Source organism: Excalfactoria chinensis, chromosome 8 (assembly GCF_039878825.1).
Source record: "Excalfactoria chinensis isolate bCotChi1 chromosome 8, bCotChi1.hap2, whole genome shotgun sequence".
In the NCBI taxonomy this organism is placed as follows: Eukaryota; Metazoa; Chordata; class Aves; order Galliformes; family Phasianidae; genus Excalfactoria; species Excalfactoria chinensis.
This window is the reverse complement of record NC_092832.1, coordinates 20,014,072-20,034,047: the sequence shown is the minus strand read 5'-3', so window position 1 is coordinate 20,034,047 and position 19,976 is coordinate 20,014,072. Positions and strand designations below refer to the sequence as shown.

The 19,976-nt window shown below is 56.1% G+C and overlaps 2 protein-coding genes across 2 annotated transcripts in view; one reads left to right on the top strand and one right to left on the bottom strand.

The window, feature by feature from the left end:
* Positions 1 to 1,177: 1,177 nt before the first annotated feature.
* Positions 1,178 to 5,081, bottom strand: TSPAN1 (tetraspanin 1). The gene is made up of 8 exons (XM_072343472.1): positions 4,990 to 5,081; positions 4,768 to 4,832; positions 3,964 to 4,170; positions 3,617 to 3,691; positions 2,893 to 2,991; positions 2,429 to 2,569; positions 1,983 to 2,066; positions 1,178 to 1,775 (listed from the first exon to the last, which is right to left on the bottom strand). Exons 2-8 carry the CDS (start codon positions 4,822 to 4,824, stop codon positions 1,722 to 1,724), a joined length of 717 nt encoding a protein of 238 aa, XP_072199573.1. The 5' UTR covers positions 4,825 to 4,832; positions 4,990 to 5,081; the 3' UTR covers positions 1,178 to 1,721.
* Positions 5,082 to 7,159: 2,078 nt separating this feature from the next.
* The window catches only part of PIK3R3 (phosphoinositide-3-kinase regulatory subunit 3), a 57,257-nt gene continuing 44,440 nt past the window's right edge, over positions 7,160 to 19,976 (top strand). The window contains exons 1-7 of the mRNA XM_072343470.1: positions 7,160 to 7,299; positions 7,886 to 8,417; positions 11,229 to 11,324; positions 11,545 to 11,622; positions 17,023 to 17,154; positions 17,889 to 18,090; positions 18,503 to 18,588. Of these exons, the coding sequence (XP_072199571.1) occupies positions 8,096 to 8,417; positions 11,229 to 11,324; positions 11,545 to 11,622; positions 17,023 to 17,154; positions 17,889 to 18,090; positions 18,503 to 18,588 (916 nt within the window). The 5' untranslated portion in view covers positions 7,160 to 7,299; positions 7,886 to 8,095. The remainder of the gene's footprint in view (positions 7,300 to 7,885; positions 8,418 to 11,228; positions 11,325 to 11,544; positions 11,623 to 17,022; positions 17,155 to 17,888; positions 18,091 to 18,502; positions 18,589 to 19,976) is intronic.

Sequence of the window (19,976 nt, the reverse complement as noted above, 5' to 3'; positions counted from 1 at the left end):
TGGCCTCACCCGCTGATGTCACAGCACTGCTGGGGGCACTGGCACAGCTGCCCAGGGGGGTGGCAGAGTCCCCATCCCTGGAAGTGTTTGAGAACCATGGGGATGTGGCACTGAAGGATACAGTCAGTGGGCACAGTGGGCATGGTGGGGTGGGTTGGGACTGGGCTGCGTGATCTTCATGGTCCTTTCCAACCTCAGCGATTACATGATTCTATGATAATCCTGTACACGGGACCAGGGCCTTCAGCCCACAGCTCTCAGGGATGGAGTCCCCACCTTCCAACAGGGACACTCACCCCTGTGGCAGGTTCACACCTTCTGCCCCATGGCTGCCCCACAATGGCGGGAGGAGCTGAACCCCAAAGAGTGAGGGGAGGAACCGGACTCCTCCTCACCTCCAGCCACATCCGGGAGGAGAGACTGGTCTTTCAAGTTCCTGCAGGCAGAGGAGGGGATCACACATCCCAGTGCCACAGAAACTGCATTGCCCGCAGAAACCTCCTGCACCGACACGGCAACGGGCAACACCGGCACCTCCAGGAAGGGTTGGGGCAGCGCCAGCTCTTCCATTGCTCGGCATGGGAGAGTATGAACAAAAAGCGCTGACGTCAGCCCCGAGATCACGGGGTTGTGGTGAAACTGGGACCAGCACCATTGCTGAAAAGGAAGAGGAAGAGTGGCAGCCCTTCCCACGGGGCATGGCCACAGGCTGAGTCATCCTGGGTGGGAGCAGGTCCTGTGCCTGTCCCACTGCCCCACAGCTGGCCCTGATATGGGGACAAGGCCAGCAGCTTGCAGCATGAAAGCCTCATGGGATGGCAGTGAATATGGGTTGAAATCCCAGTTGGGGGGCAGCTGGAAGAGCACAGTTTGCTTCTCATTTGGGGATGCCAGACCCTCTCCCATCCCAGTGGGCTCAGCTCCCAGGAGCAGGGCTGTACCGAGGCTGCTTGCAGGAGAGCGTGGGTTACACAGACACCAGGAAAATCCCTGCAGCTCCAGCCCTGCTTAGAACACAGAAGGACTCTGGCAAAGGGCAGGTGAGCTGCACGGCTCCCAACCGTAACTGTTGTGCAAACACAGCCCTGCTCAGTTTCAGCACTAAGAAGGCAGAGCAGGCACAGGTGAAAGGAAGCTGCAGGAACAGGAGTTTATTGAACACAGCAGAAAGTGATTTATATCCAAGATGATTTTTTTTATTACATTTTTTCTTTTACAGCACAAATCCACACTGAAATGGCAGCAGGGTACAGGAGTAGAGCTATGCTTCATGTCAGGGCAGGGGCAGCACAGAGCAGCGCTCTGGCCAGCAGCACACAGGTGTCAGCCCTCGGGCAGGTACCAGCCCCATGCACAGGGCTGGGGCCAGGGAGGTGCCAGCATGGCACCACAGCCACCTGCCCACAGGGGTTGGGCAGGGCCAGGCCAGTGTCTTTTTCACAGCCCTGAGCTCAGCCTGTGCCCTACCTCCTGCTGGCCTCAGCGAATCAGACCCAGTGCTTCCCCTCCAAAACAACAAACATCTCTATGTACAGATGCATTGTGTCATATCAGTACAAAAATATACAATGTATAAACTCTACAGATCCCAGCTCAGTAGATCAAACCACAGCTATAAATCACAGTGCACGGGACAGCATCAGGCCCAGGGAATGGTGGGGCCCTCAGGAGCACCCCAATACAGGGCAGGGGAGGGTATGGCTTCTTGCTGCCTCACAGGGTCACTTCTTGTCCAGGTAGCAGTACAGATACATAGAGACCACCATGGCTGCAACCTGGGAGGAAAAAGGAGAGTCAGAGCCCCATGTGTGCCTCCAGCATGGGGACACAGCCCACAGCACCCAGTCTAAGCACCCAGGAGGAGGAAGAGGTAGGTATGCCCAGGGAGGAAGGCTCTATAGCCACCCTAGGGCAGATGGTGGCCCATAGGGCTGCCCCACAGGAATAAGGAGGGAGCAGTACAGCAAGGCCTGGGGACTCACCTCCAGGGCAGCAATGCCAGCAGCCACACCACCCACCACGTCTGCGTTTGTCCTGATTTCGTCTAGGATCTGATCAAAACAACCCTGCGGAAGGCAACCAAGTGGTGAGTGTGAGCAAGTGGCTGTGATTCCCCATCCACAGATACCCACTGTCCCCAGGAGAAACAGCAAGTTCTCCAGCCCAGAACTGCATGGCCATGGAGATGGCCTGGAGACTCCAGAGGACAACTCATCTCATCTCCCTGGGGTAGGGAAACTGGAGGATTTAGAAGCAGGCAATGCGAGCAGCACGTTCATCTCCACTGCAAACAGGCCAAAGCCACCACATCCCCCAGGGACCCAACATAATAAAAGGGGCTCAGGCTGGAGGTGAAGGACAGATTCCCCTCCCCCTGCTCCCCAAACTGGGTGCTGCTGGAAGGCCAGAGCAGCTCATGTGTTCATACCGAGACATTGCTCTTTGCTGCTAGATCAGCGGTGCACGGGTCCAGAGATCTGCAACAGGGACCTGGGAAGGTGTCGTTGTGCTCCTTATACCATTGGGAGTCCACAAAGTCTGTGTAGTTTTTCAGGCCACAGCAGTGGAACTAAAAGGAAGAGAGAAAGGGATGGTGAGAGCATCCAACAAGTCTCTGTCCTCGTGGCCCCACCAGACTCTCCCTCCTAGGCCCTCTTTGCCCCATGCAGGAGGTCGCCCCCCTCAGCCCAGCTCACTGGGAGCTCAAGGAGAAAGATCTCACACCACATTCTGGCACATGCAGCTCTCACCCCAGCCTTGGGACCTCTGGACCCCAAGCAGGGTTGGAACGGAATACATCCATCCCACAGACCCACCTGGGGCACCACCAGGCCTATGGCTGGAAGCATCACAGCCCCAATCCAGGGGTGCAGGGCCCTGTGCTCAGCGTACCTCATTCATGGTGACATTCCAGATCTGTGTGACAGCATCATCCTCCCCATACTTCTCCTTCAGGACAGGAGTCACCAACTGGGTCAGGAATGTCTCTGCCTGCAGGAAGAGGCACAGAAACGCCATCAGAGAAAATCCCAGCAAGCCCCATGGAACCAAGGGCTGCCCATGTCTATACTGGTTTCAACCCACAGGGATGAGGCCAACCGGACCACGAGCACGTCACACCACATCCCGTCAGCCCGAGGGCAGCTGGACAACCTCCCTAACCCCACGTTTTGGCAGCGAGGCCACGCACGGTGAGTGAGTCACACAACCCAGGGAGCCAGGAATGACGTTTGCCCTGTGGTTGACTTCTCCTGTGTCTAATGAGCCAGAGTGCATGGGCTGGCAGTAGTCACTTTTCTTCCCAGGTAGATTTTCCAGTGCATAATAAGGGGTTGGTTTGCTTAGCATGAAGCATTAGGGTCGACATCTCCTGCGTGGCTTCTACCATGAGGTGTCCAGCCTTGACTGGTACTAGACTGAGGTGTTTGAAGAAAAGAAATGGGCAAAACTTATACAATAACCCATTTCTTTAGGGCAGTGGGAACCCCCATTCCCTGCTCCTTGGATGGCCCCTCCACATGGCCAGGCCATCCCCACCTGTCCATGCAGGCAGGTGGCTGGCGTCCCTTTTGTTTTCCCAAAGCAGCCCAGCCCAAGAATTAGGTTTGCCACTCACAAAACCTGTGTAGACCAGAACCACCACAGCAGCAGCAATTTCAGCAATGAAGATGATCAGCACCACGGAGAAAAACTAGGATACAGCAAGGGGAAGGAGGTCAGAACAACAGCTGCCCCCTCCTCCCATTTCCCAATGCCACCCATTTCCCAATGGTGAATACCACCCTTCCCAGGGCAAAGCTGGATCTCAGCATTGCCTTTGCAAGGCTCACCCAATTCTCCATGATATGGGAACACCCCAGAAGGGCATTACCTTGGAGAAGTCTATCCCCCAGACCTCCCACACCAGCAACCCACCTCCAACGAGGATTGGTAAAGCATAACTAAGCACTGGCAGGTCCTTACCATCATCAGGAGACATTTGCTCTCCTTCTGGGCACCGCAGCACCCAAGGAAGCCGATCACCACCAAGATGGCTCCAATGACGATGAGGAAGTAGCTCACATTCACAACCTGCATGACGCTAGATGAAAGCGTCCCAAACAGATCCATGAAGGACTTGCCATCCACTGAGACCCAGATACCAATGCCCAGGAGGGTCCCACCACCGAGCTGGGGAGAAGAGAGATGTGTCAGCTCTTGAGCTTGAGGAACTGGGGGGTTCTTGGTGAGAGGAACAGCCCTGTTGCTCCATGATGTTTTGTTGGAGGACCTCAACCCATTGATTTGCATCAGCCAGGTGTGTTTCGCAGGAAGCAGCAGCTCAGTAACTCACATTCCTCACAAGGGCTGCTTCCATCCCAACCCCCTCCCCCCACCAGGCTCATCCTCCTCACCAACCCACAGAGCCCTGACTTCTGAGCCACAATCACTACATACAGAGCCCTACATAGACAAAGCTTAGCAGGTGGGACCCAACAAGACTGCAGGTCCTGGGCACCCCACCAGTGCTCAGCACAAGGACAGACTCGGGTGGCTGATGCAACAAGCACTGCACCCAAAGCCCAGCACTGTCCCCTGCTTCCCCTCATCCTGAGGTTTGGACACGCCGTGGGAGGAGGATATCCCACAATATTAAAGCACGCATGGAATCATTAAGGCTGGAAAAGACCACTACAATCATCCAGTCCACATGGTATCCCAATCCCAGCTGCAGGGGCCCAGCAAGCCCAGGTCACTCTGGTAAGGGACAGCCACCAAAGCACTTACAAATATGGCCAGGTTGAAGAGGATCATCATGACCTTGATGAACGTGAAGCACCCCATGTTTGCACCTGGAGAGAGCAGAGGGACGTTACCAGCGGGATCCCACACGAACACCAGCCTCCCCCCTTGGGGCTTAAAGACATACAGAACCCCACCGAGCCCCTCGCAGCCCCACCAGAGCCCATCCCCGCCGCGGCTCCCCCCACAACGCCCTCCCCCGCCTACCTGAGCAGCGAGCAGCCCCAACAATCCCGACCCAGCGCCACGACTCTGCCGCCCCGCACCACCCCGCCGCCCTTTAAGCGGGGTCCGCCCAAGCAGCGGCCGCCTCCTCCTATGGAGCCCCCCCCACCACCATAGGGCCACCCCCTGGGGCTGGCAGAGCCACGAGGGCCCTCGACCAGGTGCTCGGTGCCTTGCTGCCCTCTGCTGCTCGAACCACCTTGCCCGGCTGCTGCCTGCGCCCATCACCGCCTCCCCTGGGCGCTTGGTTGGGTTGGGTTGGGGGGGAATTGAGGCTATCGCTAAGCGCTGCTCGGGGAGCAGACTTTTGCTGGCACACAAATAATTCTGGCAATTCCATAAACGTTTGCAATGAAGGAGTTCCATTCACAGCCCCGAGGAAAATCCCAGGGTGTGCTGCTGTGGCTGCTTCCTCCCCACAGCTGCCCACGCACCTGGAGATGGGCACTCCCCACTGTCCCATTAGGGATGGGGCTGGATTTTCTGGCTCTCCTGGCCTGCCCACAGCAGGACGAGCCCAGTGGCATTCCTGTGTCCATTCCAACCAGCGAGGCTTGATTGGATTAATGTCCACGGGGGCACTGATTGAGCCGTGCCTCAGTTTCCCTCCTTGGGAAGCACAGGGTAACAAACCCCACGTGGGGCCATGGAGAGCAGGGCACACAGCCTGGGCTTAGTGTGATTTTGGAGTGGCCCCAGCTCAGTGAGCACCAGTTTGTGGCTGGGAGCCCATCTGTCCCAGTACCTGGGGTGCAGGGTGGGCAGGACCAGGACTGGCATCAGCTGGTGTGCAGTGGGAATCAAAGGCTGTTTCTCTTTAATTTCTCCAGCTGGGAACACTCAGCCCCATGTTTGCAGCCTCGTTCACCCCACCACTTTAACAGCCAGGCATTTATGCTCCATTTAGCTGCAGCCGTGGCTGGGATCACACCAGGGTTGCCCAAAGCAAAGTGGGGAACAAGGAGAACTGAGTGGGATGTTGAGGTGGGAGCCATGAGGACATCCCCTGGTGATGCTCACACCAAGGGCCGTCTTCTGGTTGTGCTAATTCCTGTTCTGTAGGCATGGCCCCAGGGAAGGAAGTGCAGAAATTGATGGGATGTGCCTACCTGGCAGCCAAATATTTGCACATCTCAGCCATACCCAAATGTGTGTTCCCAGGCACAAAGAGCTGAGATCTGGTGCTTTCATTGCATGTAGAAGCAGTGCTCTGGGTATGGGCTGCTGTTGGGCACAGCCCTGCATGGCTGAGCTAGGAGCTTTGCTGTTCCAGCCCCCTCCATTAAGGTCTGCCCTATTAAATCTTTATCACTGCCTCGTTCATTTTTAAGGAGCCTCTCTGCATGCAGGAGTGCTGCCTTGTGTTGTTTCATGGGGTGCCTGGCCCTTAACCTGGACTGGGAAACATTTCTGGGTAAAAGGGAGAGAAGAAGCGGAGCATCCCTGGGCTGTGGTTCTCCACGGCAGCTCCCCATGGCTCCTGCATGGCTGACAGGTGAGTACCCAATGGATGGGGTCCAAAGGGTGGAGTCCAAAGGCTGAGTGCCATAGGGATGCGTGTCCAAAGGGGTGGGTTCCCTAGGGGTGGGTGATCAAGGGATGGATACCCAACCATGGACAACCAACAATAGGTGCCCAAAGGAGTTGCCCAAAAGATAGATGCCCAAGGGATGGATGTCCAAGGTGTGAATGTCCATGGGGAGAACGTCTGAAGGATGAGTGCCTAAGGGGTGGGTGCCACTGCATGAGTACCCAAGCGATGAGTGTTCAAGGAGTGAGGAGCATCAGTGTCCAAGGCATAGATACCCAACAGTGGGCGTCCAATTATGGGTGCTTCAAGGATGGGTGCCCAAAGGAGAGTTGCCCAAGGGATGGGTGTCCAAGGGATGGGCTCCTAAGGGATGGGTACCCAGAGCATGAGTTGGATGCTGAGACATGCAGACCCGCAGCCCATCACCCCTACACCCCTAACACCACATTGCCCCCCTTGCTCCAATATTAGGGCTGCCATCAGCTCCAGCCAATCCCGAGGGGACTCTCCGGCTCACCCCATCCCCAGGATCACCTCCTCCCATCACCGTGCGGGCAGGCAGGCGGCATCCCGCCCCCCCCCTCCCCATCATCCACCTTCACCGGCAGGCCGGCCCCCCCCGCCGCGCTGCGGTGCCGGCGGGCGGGAGGAGGGGACGCTGACATCACCGCCCGGCGCTGCTCGCAGGGGCCGGGCCGGCTCCGCTCCCGCTCACCGCTCACCGCTGCCGCCCCCCGGGACCGGGGCAGCTTCAGCGCCCGGTAAGGCGAGGGGGGGCAGCGGGCGAATGGGTGGACGGATGGATGGATGGATGGACAGACGGCTCAGTAACCGCCTGCATCCATCTCCCCGTAGGCAAGGAAGGTGGGGGGGGGGGGGGGGGGAAGGTTGGGGATTTCCCTGCTGTTATCTGCCTGAGGGATATTCGTAAATAAAGAAATAAATAAGAATTAGTCCATTCATATATAGACAAATAAGTGAACTTTAATCCTAGAGGCAGAAGGGGTCTTTCCCTGCCGTCATGTGTCTGAGAGATATTTAAAAGCCATTAAGGAAAAAAGACTAAAAAGAAAAAAAGAAAAAGAAAAATTAACAAGAAGAACAAAAAAATGCAATCACTAAAATCCCGTATTCCTGCACAAGCCGTGTGCTGTTACGAGGCTGCAGGGCGGCTGCTCAGCCCGTGTGTCTATTTTAAAAGCACGTTGCTTGATCTCTTGCCCTACTTTCCAGACTTGCTGTACTTTCTCGGTACAGCAGTGCTGGCCCGACCGTGGCTGTGCCCAGCGCTGGGTGAGGGTACGGCGTGGGTTGGGGGCACTGATGTGCTGCATTTTACCCCAACAGTGCTCCCCAGCACCGGGAGGATGAAGGGCAGAGGGAGACCAGGCTGAGAAGGGGACAGAGTGTGCGTCTGCGGCGTTTGCTCACCTCCACAGCGATCCCTGAGCCGACCTCACTGAGCATCAGCGTGGAATTTTGGGACTGGAGGAGTGCGGGTACCCTGTCTGAGGCAGCGATCTTTTCTTCCTCGCTGGCATTCCCTGCTCCATCCCCATGGCCTCCTCGGAGGGGCTGCAGTACCGTGCGCTCTATGAATACCAGAAGGAGCGGGACGAGGACCTGGCACTGAGCCCCGGGGATGTGCTGACTGTCAGCAGGGCTGCACTGCTTTCTGCCCCCAACTACAAGGATGGGGATGAGCGCAGCCCCCAGGGCTGGCTGCACGGCCTCAATGAGCGCACCAAGGAGCACGGACACTTCCCCGGCACCTACGTGGAGTACCTGGGTCCCGTGTGCATCACCACCACCAAGGCCAAGGCACGGCCATTGCCCCCGCCGCCCACTGGGACCCCTGCGCCCACCGGCCAGCCCTGGGGTGAGTGTGGGGATGGGGGAATCCTAGGATGAATTACAGAATGGCTTGGGTTGGAAGGGACCTCAAAGATCATCTAGTGCAACTCCTGCACGCCATGGTCCTCTCTTCCTCTGGGATGTGACAGAGGAAACATTGCTGCTGTGCAGGGCTGTGGGAGCAGCATGGGCACCTGCTGGTGAGGACTCCATCCCCCTCCAAAATATGGTTCCAGACAGCAGCAGGGGACCACTCAGCCCTTGGGTTGAGCAGGATGTGGGTCTGGGGGTGCACCCACTAGAAGATGGACCCCAATAAGATGCTGGGAGCTGCTTCTCTGCATCCCTCTGAAGCAGAGGGATGGGATCAGGAATAGCATCTACTGCAGGTTTCCAGGCTTTACTTTGCAACTGTTCCCAGTTGTGTGGGATCCAGCCTGGGATCTGGGCATGGAGCATCCCCCAGCTGCCCCCATCCCTCCCCCTCACAGCAGCACTGCCGTTGATGCCATCCTCAGCTGCCATCCTGCTGCCCATGGGCTTTGCCATGCGGTTCCTGCAGCTCCCTGCAAGCAGGGAGGCTGGGAGCCACCTCCATCTTCCCTTGCCAAAATGTGGGTGACCGTCCCCAGTTCATGTCCTGAATGCACCAAGGCAGCCGCAGTCCTGCTGCTCCTGCGGCACTGGTAAGGAGGAGTGAGCAGCTGTGTGCTGCCATCCTGGATGGGCAAACACGGCTGTGTTCCCTTCCCAGCTAAGCCCAGAGGCAAAGAAGCAGCCCTCTCCCCCAAGCTATTCAGAGGGCAGAGCCCTATAGAACTCAGTGCTATAGGGCAGATATCTTGGGATCAAACCTGGTCACAGAGAGGGCTGTGGTCATCCATCACCAGCCTCTGGGTAATGAGAGCTGCCAGCCCACATGGAAACAGCAAGCAGGGGCTTGGCTGCACATCGGGGAATCCAAAACGATGGCTTTTGCCCCAAAAAATCATTGCCTTGCATGTGAAGCCCAGGTGGGATCTCCCACTGACCCCCCCCCAGGACCCAGCATGTCCTCAACCTCCCCGCAGGCCCCTTCCCTCCCACACTGCACATATCAAGGTTTGGGCAAGTGGGAGATCAACTAAAATGAACGACATAGGAAAAACCAAGATGATTTTGCTAGAGCAAAGCCCGCTACCGGCAGGGTTTGGGGCAGGGGTGCTGCCACCTATGGGCACTCTCTGTCCCTGTCCCCACGGCCAGTGCCACCGCATGGGGATGTGAGCGCTGTCTCCTGGCACGGGAGCACTGCGACAGGGGACATCTCTCTGCTGGGCGATGAGTGGTACCATTGCGTGTTGGTTTGAACTCAAATCCTCCAGCTGACGGGATTTTCCCTATAATGAAAACTTCCAAACTTCGGAGGTTTCTTTTGCGGGGCCAGCTGGGGACCCTGGGACCCAAACAGGGTGCCCTGGGTTTTCTCCAGCCAGAGGAAGGGCTCAGCTCACAAGGAGGGAAATGCATTTCCAAGCCATGCCCCAGAGCCAGGGCTGGAACCACAGGAAGGAATGGTCTTCTTAAAATTAAATAGCTTCCTTAAAATGGCTTTGGTATGGAGCCAGGTGCTGTTTGGTGCATGGGGTCTTCCTAGGAGCTTGGAGGCTGTTTTGCCCCTGCCTGGCTGTCCCATGAACATCACCTCCAGGACCTTTCAGTCATGTCTTCTGAATGAAAGAGGGAATAAATGCAGAAAGCGAGCTGGCCACGCTGAGCTCAGCTTCTGTGGGAAGCACAGCACCTTTATTTAATTAACCATTATTTTTTAATGCAGTTCCACTAAAAACAGATCAGCTGGCTGCATAAAACAGGCAGGGGAGCTCCTGAGACATCAGCTTCTTCAGATGTTGTATATTCCCCAGTGGTGGTCCCAGAAGGGACCTGGCATGGCCAAGCCAGGGGTGACAGCAGCACCTTCTGTGCCATCAATGATATCTCATTGAGTCACCCTATATGGCAACTTCAGGTGCATAACCTGCCCAGGTAGAGGTGTTCATCAGAAGGACTGATCCCAAACCAAGCAGCCTGGAGGGGAGAGAGAGATGGATGGATGGTGGATGGATGGATGGATGGATGGATGGATGGATGGATGGATGGATGGATGGATGGATGGATGGTGGATGGATGGATGGATGGATGGATGGATGGATGGATGGATGGAGGGATGGATGGGTGGGTGGGTGGATGGATGGATGGATGGATGGTGGATGGATGGATGGAGGGATGGAGGGATGGGTGGGTGGAGCATCCACAAACAGACTGATGTATCCTCTTGGGAAACGTCAATTACATCATCAGTTGGAAGTGAGAGATTACTAAAGACAGAAAAGGAAGTAAAAAGGACTATGAAGGCAGTTGTTATGGACTCACCTTCTCTCTGGGTGGTGATACTGTGAAAAACTGGGTCAAAACATGTACAGCTGGGGTTATGGTTCTTGTATTACCTAAGGACTCCATTCCTTGAATACTGTTTGAGGAACAAAATCTTGATGTTTAAAGCAGTCTCAGATGTCTCCAAAATTTCTGTACTGAGTACAGAAAAGGCATTTAAATTCCCATTAAAGGATTACTGGGGGAACCAATAGGGAAAATAAATTTGGATGGAAGGAAGGAAAGAAAAAAGGATAGAAGGAAGAAAGAAATGAAAGAAGAGAGAAGGAAGAAGGGAAGGAAGGGAGAAAGAAACAGGGAAAGGAAGGAGAGAGGGAGGGATGGAGGGAGGGAAGCAATGCACACAACAAACAGGAGTGGAGGAAGCTCGCTTCAAGCCCCTCTCCCCATCTCTCCCCAACAGGGCTCTCAGGGCAGGCAGAGCACACCGAGCAGCCAGCACTCCCTGAGCAGGCACTGCTGACCATGGCCAGACTCATCGAGGCACTCGAAAAGCAAGGTATGGGCAGCCAAGGGGCAGCCACCCACTCGGCCCACTGTCAGTGGTACTCCTGGTGCACTGACAGAGCTGTCCCTCACTCTGAGTATGCTGGTACCCCTGCAGTAATGGCAGAGTGAGGGATCCTGCAGTGTGGATCCCTCCTTGCTTCTATCACAGGCATGTCAGAGAGAGGATCTGAGGTTCTGTGACTGATCCCTGTCTCTCTGCTGCTCCACAGGTCTCGACAGTGAGCTGCTCTACCGATCAGACCCCGGTGTGCTGGGTGACGCTGAGCTGAAGGAGGCTCTTCTGGCAGGTGAGTCCATGCTTGCATCCTTCCTTGCATCCCACGCATGCTTGACCCCATCAGCATGGGCTGGGTTAGTTTCCGACCTTTTTAAGGCCCTATGTCCAGATCAGTAAGGCACTGCCCACACTGAGCCCCCCCCCGCACTCATCTGGTCCTGCTGGGATGCTGCCCATACAGATGCAACAGTGGGAATGGGGCAGACTGCAGGGCGCTGGCACCCAGTGTCAGTGGTAGAAAGTAAAAGATTGTTGGTTTTGGCTAGAGCCCTTTACTAGAAGCTGGTTTGCAAACTTCTGAGGCTTCTATTTGAGAAACAGGGAGCGTGTGGGTGCAATAGAGAAAAAGGAAGGAGGAAAACAAAGTTCCTATTTGAGGAGATGGGGGACATGGGGTTTGCTGCTGGAAGTGGGGTGCACCGAGGCACCCCGTGCCCTGCTCCTGAGGGCGGCACTCAGGCTCCAGGCACAGCCCCGCAGTGCCTGAGCCGGCAGCAGCCGGACCGTGTTGCTGGGGAGAAGGGCTGTGATGAAATCGCTATATTAAGCAACATGACCTCATCGCTTCCCTGCTCTCAGCTGCAGAGTCCGTGCCGGGCGGGGGAACAGGCACCGCATGCCCCCAGTGCTCCCCATAGAGAGCGGCTCCACAGGGGGATGTTGGGGGTCCCCCAGCTCACAGCTGGGGGGTGATGCTCAGCCCCGTGCAGGATGCAGACATCACTCCCCCTGCATCTTCCTGCAGGGTTTTGTGGCATTTGGGCTGTAAAACATCAGTGCTTGAAAAGGAGGTTGGGAGTGGGCACGATCTGCGTGTGAAGGTCACACTTGGCCCCGTGCTCCCCATGGTCTCCATCCCCATGGTCTGGATCCCATCTCTGTTGGCAAAAGTCAAGCTCAATTTTAGGGAATGGAGAGAAATGAGATATGGGAACGAAAAACTGCCTCAGCTGGGGAGAAAAGCAGGTCTGGGGAAGAGGTATTGGGGTCCCAGTGAATGCCCTATTCATGCTGCTGTTTGGCAGATGGAGAGGAAAAACTTCTAGAAACCACAAAGAAAAAGGAGAAGGGGCTGCAGTAGTTGGCTTTCAAACTCCCAGATCTTAATGTGTCTGAGAAAATGAAGCATTCCCTACACTACAAGAGCATCTCACATTTGGATAAGGAGGGGGAAGCTCCTCTGGTTGTGCACCCACAGCCTCCTGGCTGCCTCTGTGTCTCCCCCAGAATGGCTCCCATGGGGACTGGTGGTGTCTGCAGTTCTGGGGATGGGGACAGTGATGGGGGTGGGGGTGGAATGGGGATGGGATGGGTTGAAGCAGCAAGTGCAGGTGGGAAGCGGGCAGGGTGGAAGGGGGGACATGTGTCCCCCAGCCCCAGGGCTGCCCCACTGCTCCAACACACTGAAATTTGGGATAGTGGAACTCAGCCCGGTGCTGTCCCCACTGCCACGGGAGTAGGGCAATGTCCTGCAGGAGGGGGACATCTGAGCACAGGTGAGAGGATGGCTTTAGTACAGCTTTCAGATCAGAGATGTTGTGCACTGAACACTGGGGTTGGGGTGATGCCACTGTTTGATGCCACTGCCCATGGGCACGAGATGTGCAAGCCCCTCCTGCTTTGACAGGTGACGTCCTCTCCCCCTGCACTGTCTCCGGGTCCCAATCTGGAGCTGCCTTCTCCTCGTGACTGCTCTGAAGCAGCCACTTGGCAGGAGCTGCCGGGTGCCAGGGAGAATCCCGCAGCAGCAGAGTGGATTGGAGCCGCTGTCTCCAGGCGAGCGGTGCCGTTCGGTGCCATACTGCTGTCCTTCCTGCTTTGATCTCCGGCCCCAGCACAGCACAGTCTGCCTGGAGACACGCTCACGTGCCCAGGAATTAGGTCAGGGCTCGGTGGGGATTAGCGGTGGCGGTGGGCTCTGCGAGCTGCTGCTGGGCAGAATGCAGTGGGTCGGAGCAGGGTGCTCGCATCACTCCCCAGCATCAGTGCGTGGTGGGGGCTGTGTCCCCCCATTCTCTTCTCAAAGGGATGGAGCCTCCAAGAACTCCAGTGTCCCCACACCATGCTGTCAGCCCTGTCATAATGACTTCACTCCATGCACCCCAGTGCCTGCGGCTCTGCTCTTCATTTGTACCTGTAAATAAACCCTGCAGCGGTCAAAGCCTGGGAGGATGCATGAGTTCATCTGTTATATTTGGTGGGGATGAAAGAAGGGTGAATTAGTGGCAGTGGCCGCCCGTGACTCATGCCTCACGCCTTCCCCACCTCGGCTCCAGGGAGGGGTCCCAGCGCTCCAAACCGGGGTACACGGTGGGGAAAAACCCAGCCAGGGCTGCAGGAGCTCAGGGCAGGGCTGTGCCGCAGCCACCAAGCTCAGGGTGACCACAGGGCTGGCACAGGGACGGGACAATAAGGCTGAGTCAAAGGCAGAGAAATTCCACAGGGAAATCCCCCAAGTGGGACGGATATTTGGGAGGCTCCGAGATCAGGTCCTTGGGCAGGCACGGATGGGAAGAAAGGTCCTGATTTAATCTTCATTCAGCTCTAGATGTCAAAGTTTGGGGTACCACTGTGCCACGGGGACCTCAGACCCAGAGGCATCACACTGCAGCTCAGCCCATGCCATTCCCTGCAGATATTGAGCACATGGGATCCCTGAGCTGGCAGTGGGATATGGGATGCAGCCGTTACCTCTGGCCACATGCATGGCACAAATGGGGCAGAATGGCTGCTTCCCAGGCTCCATTCAGTCCTCTTGTTTCCATAACCTCCAGCCCCTTCTGGGCCATGCCAAGCATCCTCCTCCTTTCTTTTTGCCGCAATTTAGGCATGCACCATGGGGCTGCCTTTCTCACAGCTCCCTGCTGCAGCTGCTGGGAGAGATCCTGTCATTTCCCACCCAACCTGACTCAGCCTCAGCCCCCTGCCCCACCGGGGGCTTCCCTTGTCCTGCAATGCAGGGTCTCACATTGCACAGGAAACAAAAGGGAGCCCCCAGCCTTTCTCCCTCTCTGGGGTGCTCCCACGTGCATACTATGCCCTGTACTTAGGGGGTTGGTATAGGGCTGAGGTAGGCTTCTGGGGGCTTGGGGGGTGTTTTCCTGCTTTGTGGTACCAGATGGGGTCCCTCTGTCCTTGCTCATGTGCTGGGGAGAAGACAGGGATCTCCAGGAAAGGGCTGGAACATCTGGAGAGCGTGGGGGACCGTGACTCATTCTGCAGCATCATTAGCTTCTTACGGGGTTATCATCTCCCTGTGATAGCAGAGCGGGGGCAGCTCCCTGCCCACTCTTCTCTTTAACCCTTCCCAGCTGCCAGCTGAGCATCTCAAGGGGCACAGCTCCAGGCACCCCAAAGCCCGCACCAGGGACAGGAGTTAGGGCAGGGGACATGCCCAGGAGGCTGCGGGCACCAGGGTAGGGCCATTTCTATCTGAGCAACTGAGACTGAATGGGAGCAGTCCCACCTGAAAGTAATTGCTGGCAGCAGGGTAACCCCCCTCCGGTCTCCCCTCTGCAGCTCTCTCTGGGTGCAAGGATGTTTTCCAGTCTTGCTTTGATATCAGCTGAGCCTTCCCTTTGAACACACCCCTAAGCTCATGCCCAGTTATGCAAATGAGCTAATTAGGCCACGGCAGAGCCACAGGCTAATTGCCTCGGGCAGCACCCGTTGGCATCCCCTTCCCTGCACAGAACAGGCGGCGGCTGCTCTCCCCAATCTGCATAAGCATCGTTTGATGGATCCCCAGTGAGACCTCCGTGGTGGCATGTGCCCATCCAGGGCAGATGCAGGAGGGATTTTGGCATGGAAATGATGTCTGAGAGCAAATCAACTGGAGGGGTGGAACAGGTTTGGGGTTTGGCTGTTGCTGCCCATTTGCCCGCCATCCTCAAAGCTGAAGTGTTTCAGCCAAACACAGGGGTTGGAGCACCTCATGGGACACTGATGGCCTGTAGGGAGGCTACAATTGTGCAGTTTGGTGATGGGAACGTGGCAGACAAACCCTTCCCATGGGCACTTTTCCACTTCTCCCCATTTCTCCTCTCCCTGCTGGCATCCTGCACATGGTCCCATCCTCATACTATTTTTGACCTGGGTCATGATGGTGCAGTAGCTTTTGTCACAGCCACCCTGTCAGGCTCAGGGCTGGTTTGTGGCTAGCAGAGTGCTCGCTCCTGAAGATGAGGTAGCGTCTCCAGCCTCTGGGTTAAAGGCTTTGCCTTGGGATTGTTCAATCTGTTTGCTTTCCGGTCACTGAGCCAAGAGCCAGGCACTGTAGCCCTGTTGGTAAGGGACTTGCCATGGGTTGTGTTCCTGGAGCAGCTGGATAGGGAGATGGGCACCATCCTGGTGGGGATGTTCTGGGGGAGCTGCTCTCCAAGCACACTCTAAGAGGGGAGATGGGTAGAGAAGACCCAGCTCAGAGTGCTCAAATCCTGATAAGAGTTTGGGTTCCATGGCCTGCCCTTAGGAAATACGGTTTTCCACCATTCGGGGCTTACAATCTATGGCTGGTTGAAGTGGTTGGAGGCTCAAAGCACTTATTTGCTTGAAAATGCTGGGGGTTTGGAGATGGAGCACCTCCCCGAACACTCCTGCTTTCCACAGAGCTGCATCTGGGGATAAAAATGCAGAGAGAGGGGAAAGGAAGGGTGTTCAGGACATGGCAAACCCAATGCCTTGCTTCTAGACCACTGCCATGTAGGGCCTGGAACACCATCATCAAGAAAATGCACAGTTCCTTTTTCTGATATTCTCCTTCAGAGGAGAGCAGTTCAGTTCCTATAAATGCACCGTCCCAATTGGTCCCAAATACCTCGGGACTTCCTCCCCACCCCGCTCCAACATTTCTTCTGTGAGGAACATTTCAAAACCTTCATGTTTGGCTCCAGTTCGGATCGGATCCAGATTTTGAAACCTCAACATCTTTGCCAAAGGGGATGCGTCCCCCCCAGCAGCTGGCTGGGCTGGCACCTCCAAGACAAACACATGAGGCAATGCCTGGACGGACAGCTGAAGTAATGTCCCCTTGGTGAATCTGGCCATGGGGCTCCAATGGAGCACGGGACACGTTTCCCAAGGGCTGACCCCATTTTGGGATGATCTCAGCCTTCCTCACATGCTTTGCCGCAGTCATGGGGTTGTGCAGCATTGCATCATTCCATAGAATCACATTAAGGTTGGAAAAGACCCGTAAGGTCATCCAGTCCGATCAGCAACCCATCCCCACCATGCCCACACACAGAGCCACAGAATCACAGGATCATTAAAGGCTGGAAGATGATAATCAATTGACCCATCACAACCATTGGTGCCTGATGTCTGTAGTGGACTTAGACAGGGGCTCAGCCCACCCTATGGGTGCTGTCCCATGACGGGAGGCTCAGAGCTCCTGCTGGGTCTCTTGCAGGTGTCTCAGATGTGGACATGGAGCTGTATGATGCCCAGACATTGGCAGAGACCCTGAAGTGGTACCTGCAGGAGCTGCCAGCCCCCCTTGTCCCTCCCACACTCTGCAGCGACCTGCTCTGTATGGCTCAAGGTAAGCAGAGCTGGGCTTTCCCTGTGTTTTATGGTGTGGAGGAGTTTTGAGAAACCCCTAGCATTTATTCTCCTCATTCTCCGGAGGCACTGCACCAGGGGCACATCCCAAGGTGGGCAGCTGGCAGCATCCCATCCTACACATGGCAAATTGTGAGGAAGCAAAGTGAGAGCAGTAGGCCACAGGATCCCCAAGAGAGAACCACCTGAGTTGTGAGTCATGGGGTCGCATATCTATGACACTAATACATGCCATGGCCCCCGTGTCCTGAGTGGGGGAGTTGTTTGTGAGGGCAGAAGGGATCATGGGGAAGGCTCTTCCTGAGTGAGGATGTGGATGGATGGCACAGCCCCGTGCAGGAATGGTGCCAGCAGAAATACTGCTGAGTTGGGGGCACCTGGATGCTGCCTTCCCATTCCCCTTTGGAGAGGAGAAATCAAAGGCTGCCTCCATTCCAAGGATAAAGAAGCAATTAGGAAGCAATTAGCTGGGTTAAGCAATTTCAAAGGGAAGCACCTTCCCTCACAGCCCAATATTTCTCCTTGCAGTCCAGTCCTGCAAGGAGCAGAGGCAAAACTCCAGGGCTTCCAGAATACCAAAAAGCAAAACTTTTGGGAGAGGGGTCCTGTGCTCTCCAGGATCCATCCCCAAAATGTGACAAGTGGGAAGGTCCTTTCATCGTGCAATATCTTGCATCCTCATGGCAATGACAGGAGGTCTTTCCTCTGCTACAGAGACCCTGAGCATGGAGGAGTGTGGGCAGCGTGCCCGAGCTCTGCTGGCCCCCCCAGCCCTGCCACAGCCCCACATGCTGCTGCTGCAGGAGCTCATCCAGCACTTCATCCACCTCTGCCAGTCTGCCTGCAAGAACCGGCTGTCAGCACAGCTGCTCGGGGAGATCTTTGGGGAGCTGCTCCTCCGCCCTGCATCCTCCAGGTGAGACCCCTCGGCCATACATGTCCCACAGGTGTCAGGGATGCTGTATGGAAACATGTGGGTTGGGAGGCCATTTCCTAGAATCATTAAGGTTGGAAAAGACCACTAATATCACCCAGCCCAACCCGCCCCACCATGACCACATCCCTCAGTGCCACATCCTCATGACTCCTGAACACCTCCAGGGACAGTGACCCCACCACCTCCCTCAGCAGCCTGTGCCACTGCAGCACTGCTCTTTCTGAGAGGAAATTTTTCCTAATATCCAACCTGAACCTGCCCTAGTGCAACCTGAGTCCATTATCTCTCCAAGCAAGCATCACCTCCTTACGTGATTTGGGGTGGTCGACTCAGGGACCTTTGGGGACACCAAGCTGCTGCCACCCTCACACTCACCCTAATGTCCTTGCAGCACCGAGGCAAACCCTGAGCTCTGTGCCAGGATCATCGAGTCACTCATCGTGTCTAGCGAGGCGGCCGAGGTGCCAGCAGCCCCTGGTAAGTGATACCTGGATGAGGGGACAGAACTGGTGGCATGGCCTGGGGACAGGCACACGTGGTCCTGTCCTCTGTGGGTTTGGGGGAAGGAAGGGGCTCAGTGTGCTGCTTGTCTGGTTATGATTTGTGGTTGTTTAAGCCCCAGCCCTCGGCTGGCCACATCCCAGTGCTGTGACTATCCTGCCTAGTGGCACCTTGTGCTCATCATAGCAGGTGCCACTGATACTGGTCCAGCACCCAAGATGGATGGATACAGTAGGGAGGAAAGGTACTGGTGACCCAACCTGCAGACCCTGAGGACCACAGAGGTCCATCCCTGTGGGATCCCCGTCCCCACACTGAGCCACCCAGCAGCCGCAGCTGCTTCCAGCCTTCCTGCCTTGTAATATGTCTGGTCCCTGTCATCGCCTCAGGTCCCTGCAGGGTGGCCAGGCCAGGCAGGATTACAGCTCCTAATATTGCTCATAAATCAGCCCTTCAGACTTGTCAGCTGATCTCTTCCCTGCTGATCCAGATGTTGGACAGCTGCTGCTGTCCCTGGGCTCTGGGCAATGGTGACATCCCCATTGCTGTCCCTGTACCCTGAGGTGGCACTGATGATCCCTACCCTGCACTGAGCAGGGGGTGGCTGAGATTCAGTGGATCCCCATGACCTTTTTGGGTCCACTTTGCCACTGGGGACACGTCATTATGAGCCAGGACAGTCATGCCATCGTGCTGCGTGCCACCGGACAGGTCCTGCTGCTCTCCATATCCAAAAGGAGGAGGTCATTACCCAACTGTCATCACATTAGGATGTTGGGAAGCTTAATTAAATGCCTGCAAAGCACTTTGGGGAGCTGCGGTGCTATATATAAAGAGCGAAGAATTATTATTAGGCAGGGGCCGTGCACCTTGGCCCAGGCCGTGGCCTCACCCCCTACGTCCCGGCACCGATATTATTTTGGGGTGTATGTGGAGCCGCCGCTTTCTAATTCTCACTGTCAAATGGCTATAAATACCCAGCAATAACACGGCAATGTGTGCAAACAGCCCGGGAATAGGAGCCGGGAGCTGACATGGAGGAAACCACGCTGTGACCTCATCCTGACTCAGGCATAAATATACCTGGTGGCAGCGGGGCGTGGGGCCCCACGGGTATGGGGACAGTGGCAGTGAAGTCACCTATGGAATAGGTGACCCTGGGGGCTCTGCCAGTACGTGGGCTGGGGCTGCATCCAGAGCTCTCCACTGTGCCCTCCAGCATGTCCCCAAAGCCATACCCAGTGCGGGGACATGGGGATGTTTTGGGGCCTGGTGGGCACACAGAGCCTCATGCAGGACCCCAAGCCCTGGGGCTGGTTCCCAGTCTGGGTGAGGGGGAGGGAAGGCAGAGGGAAGCAGTGATG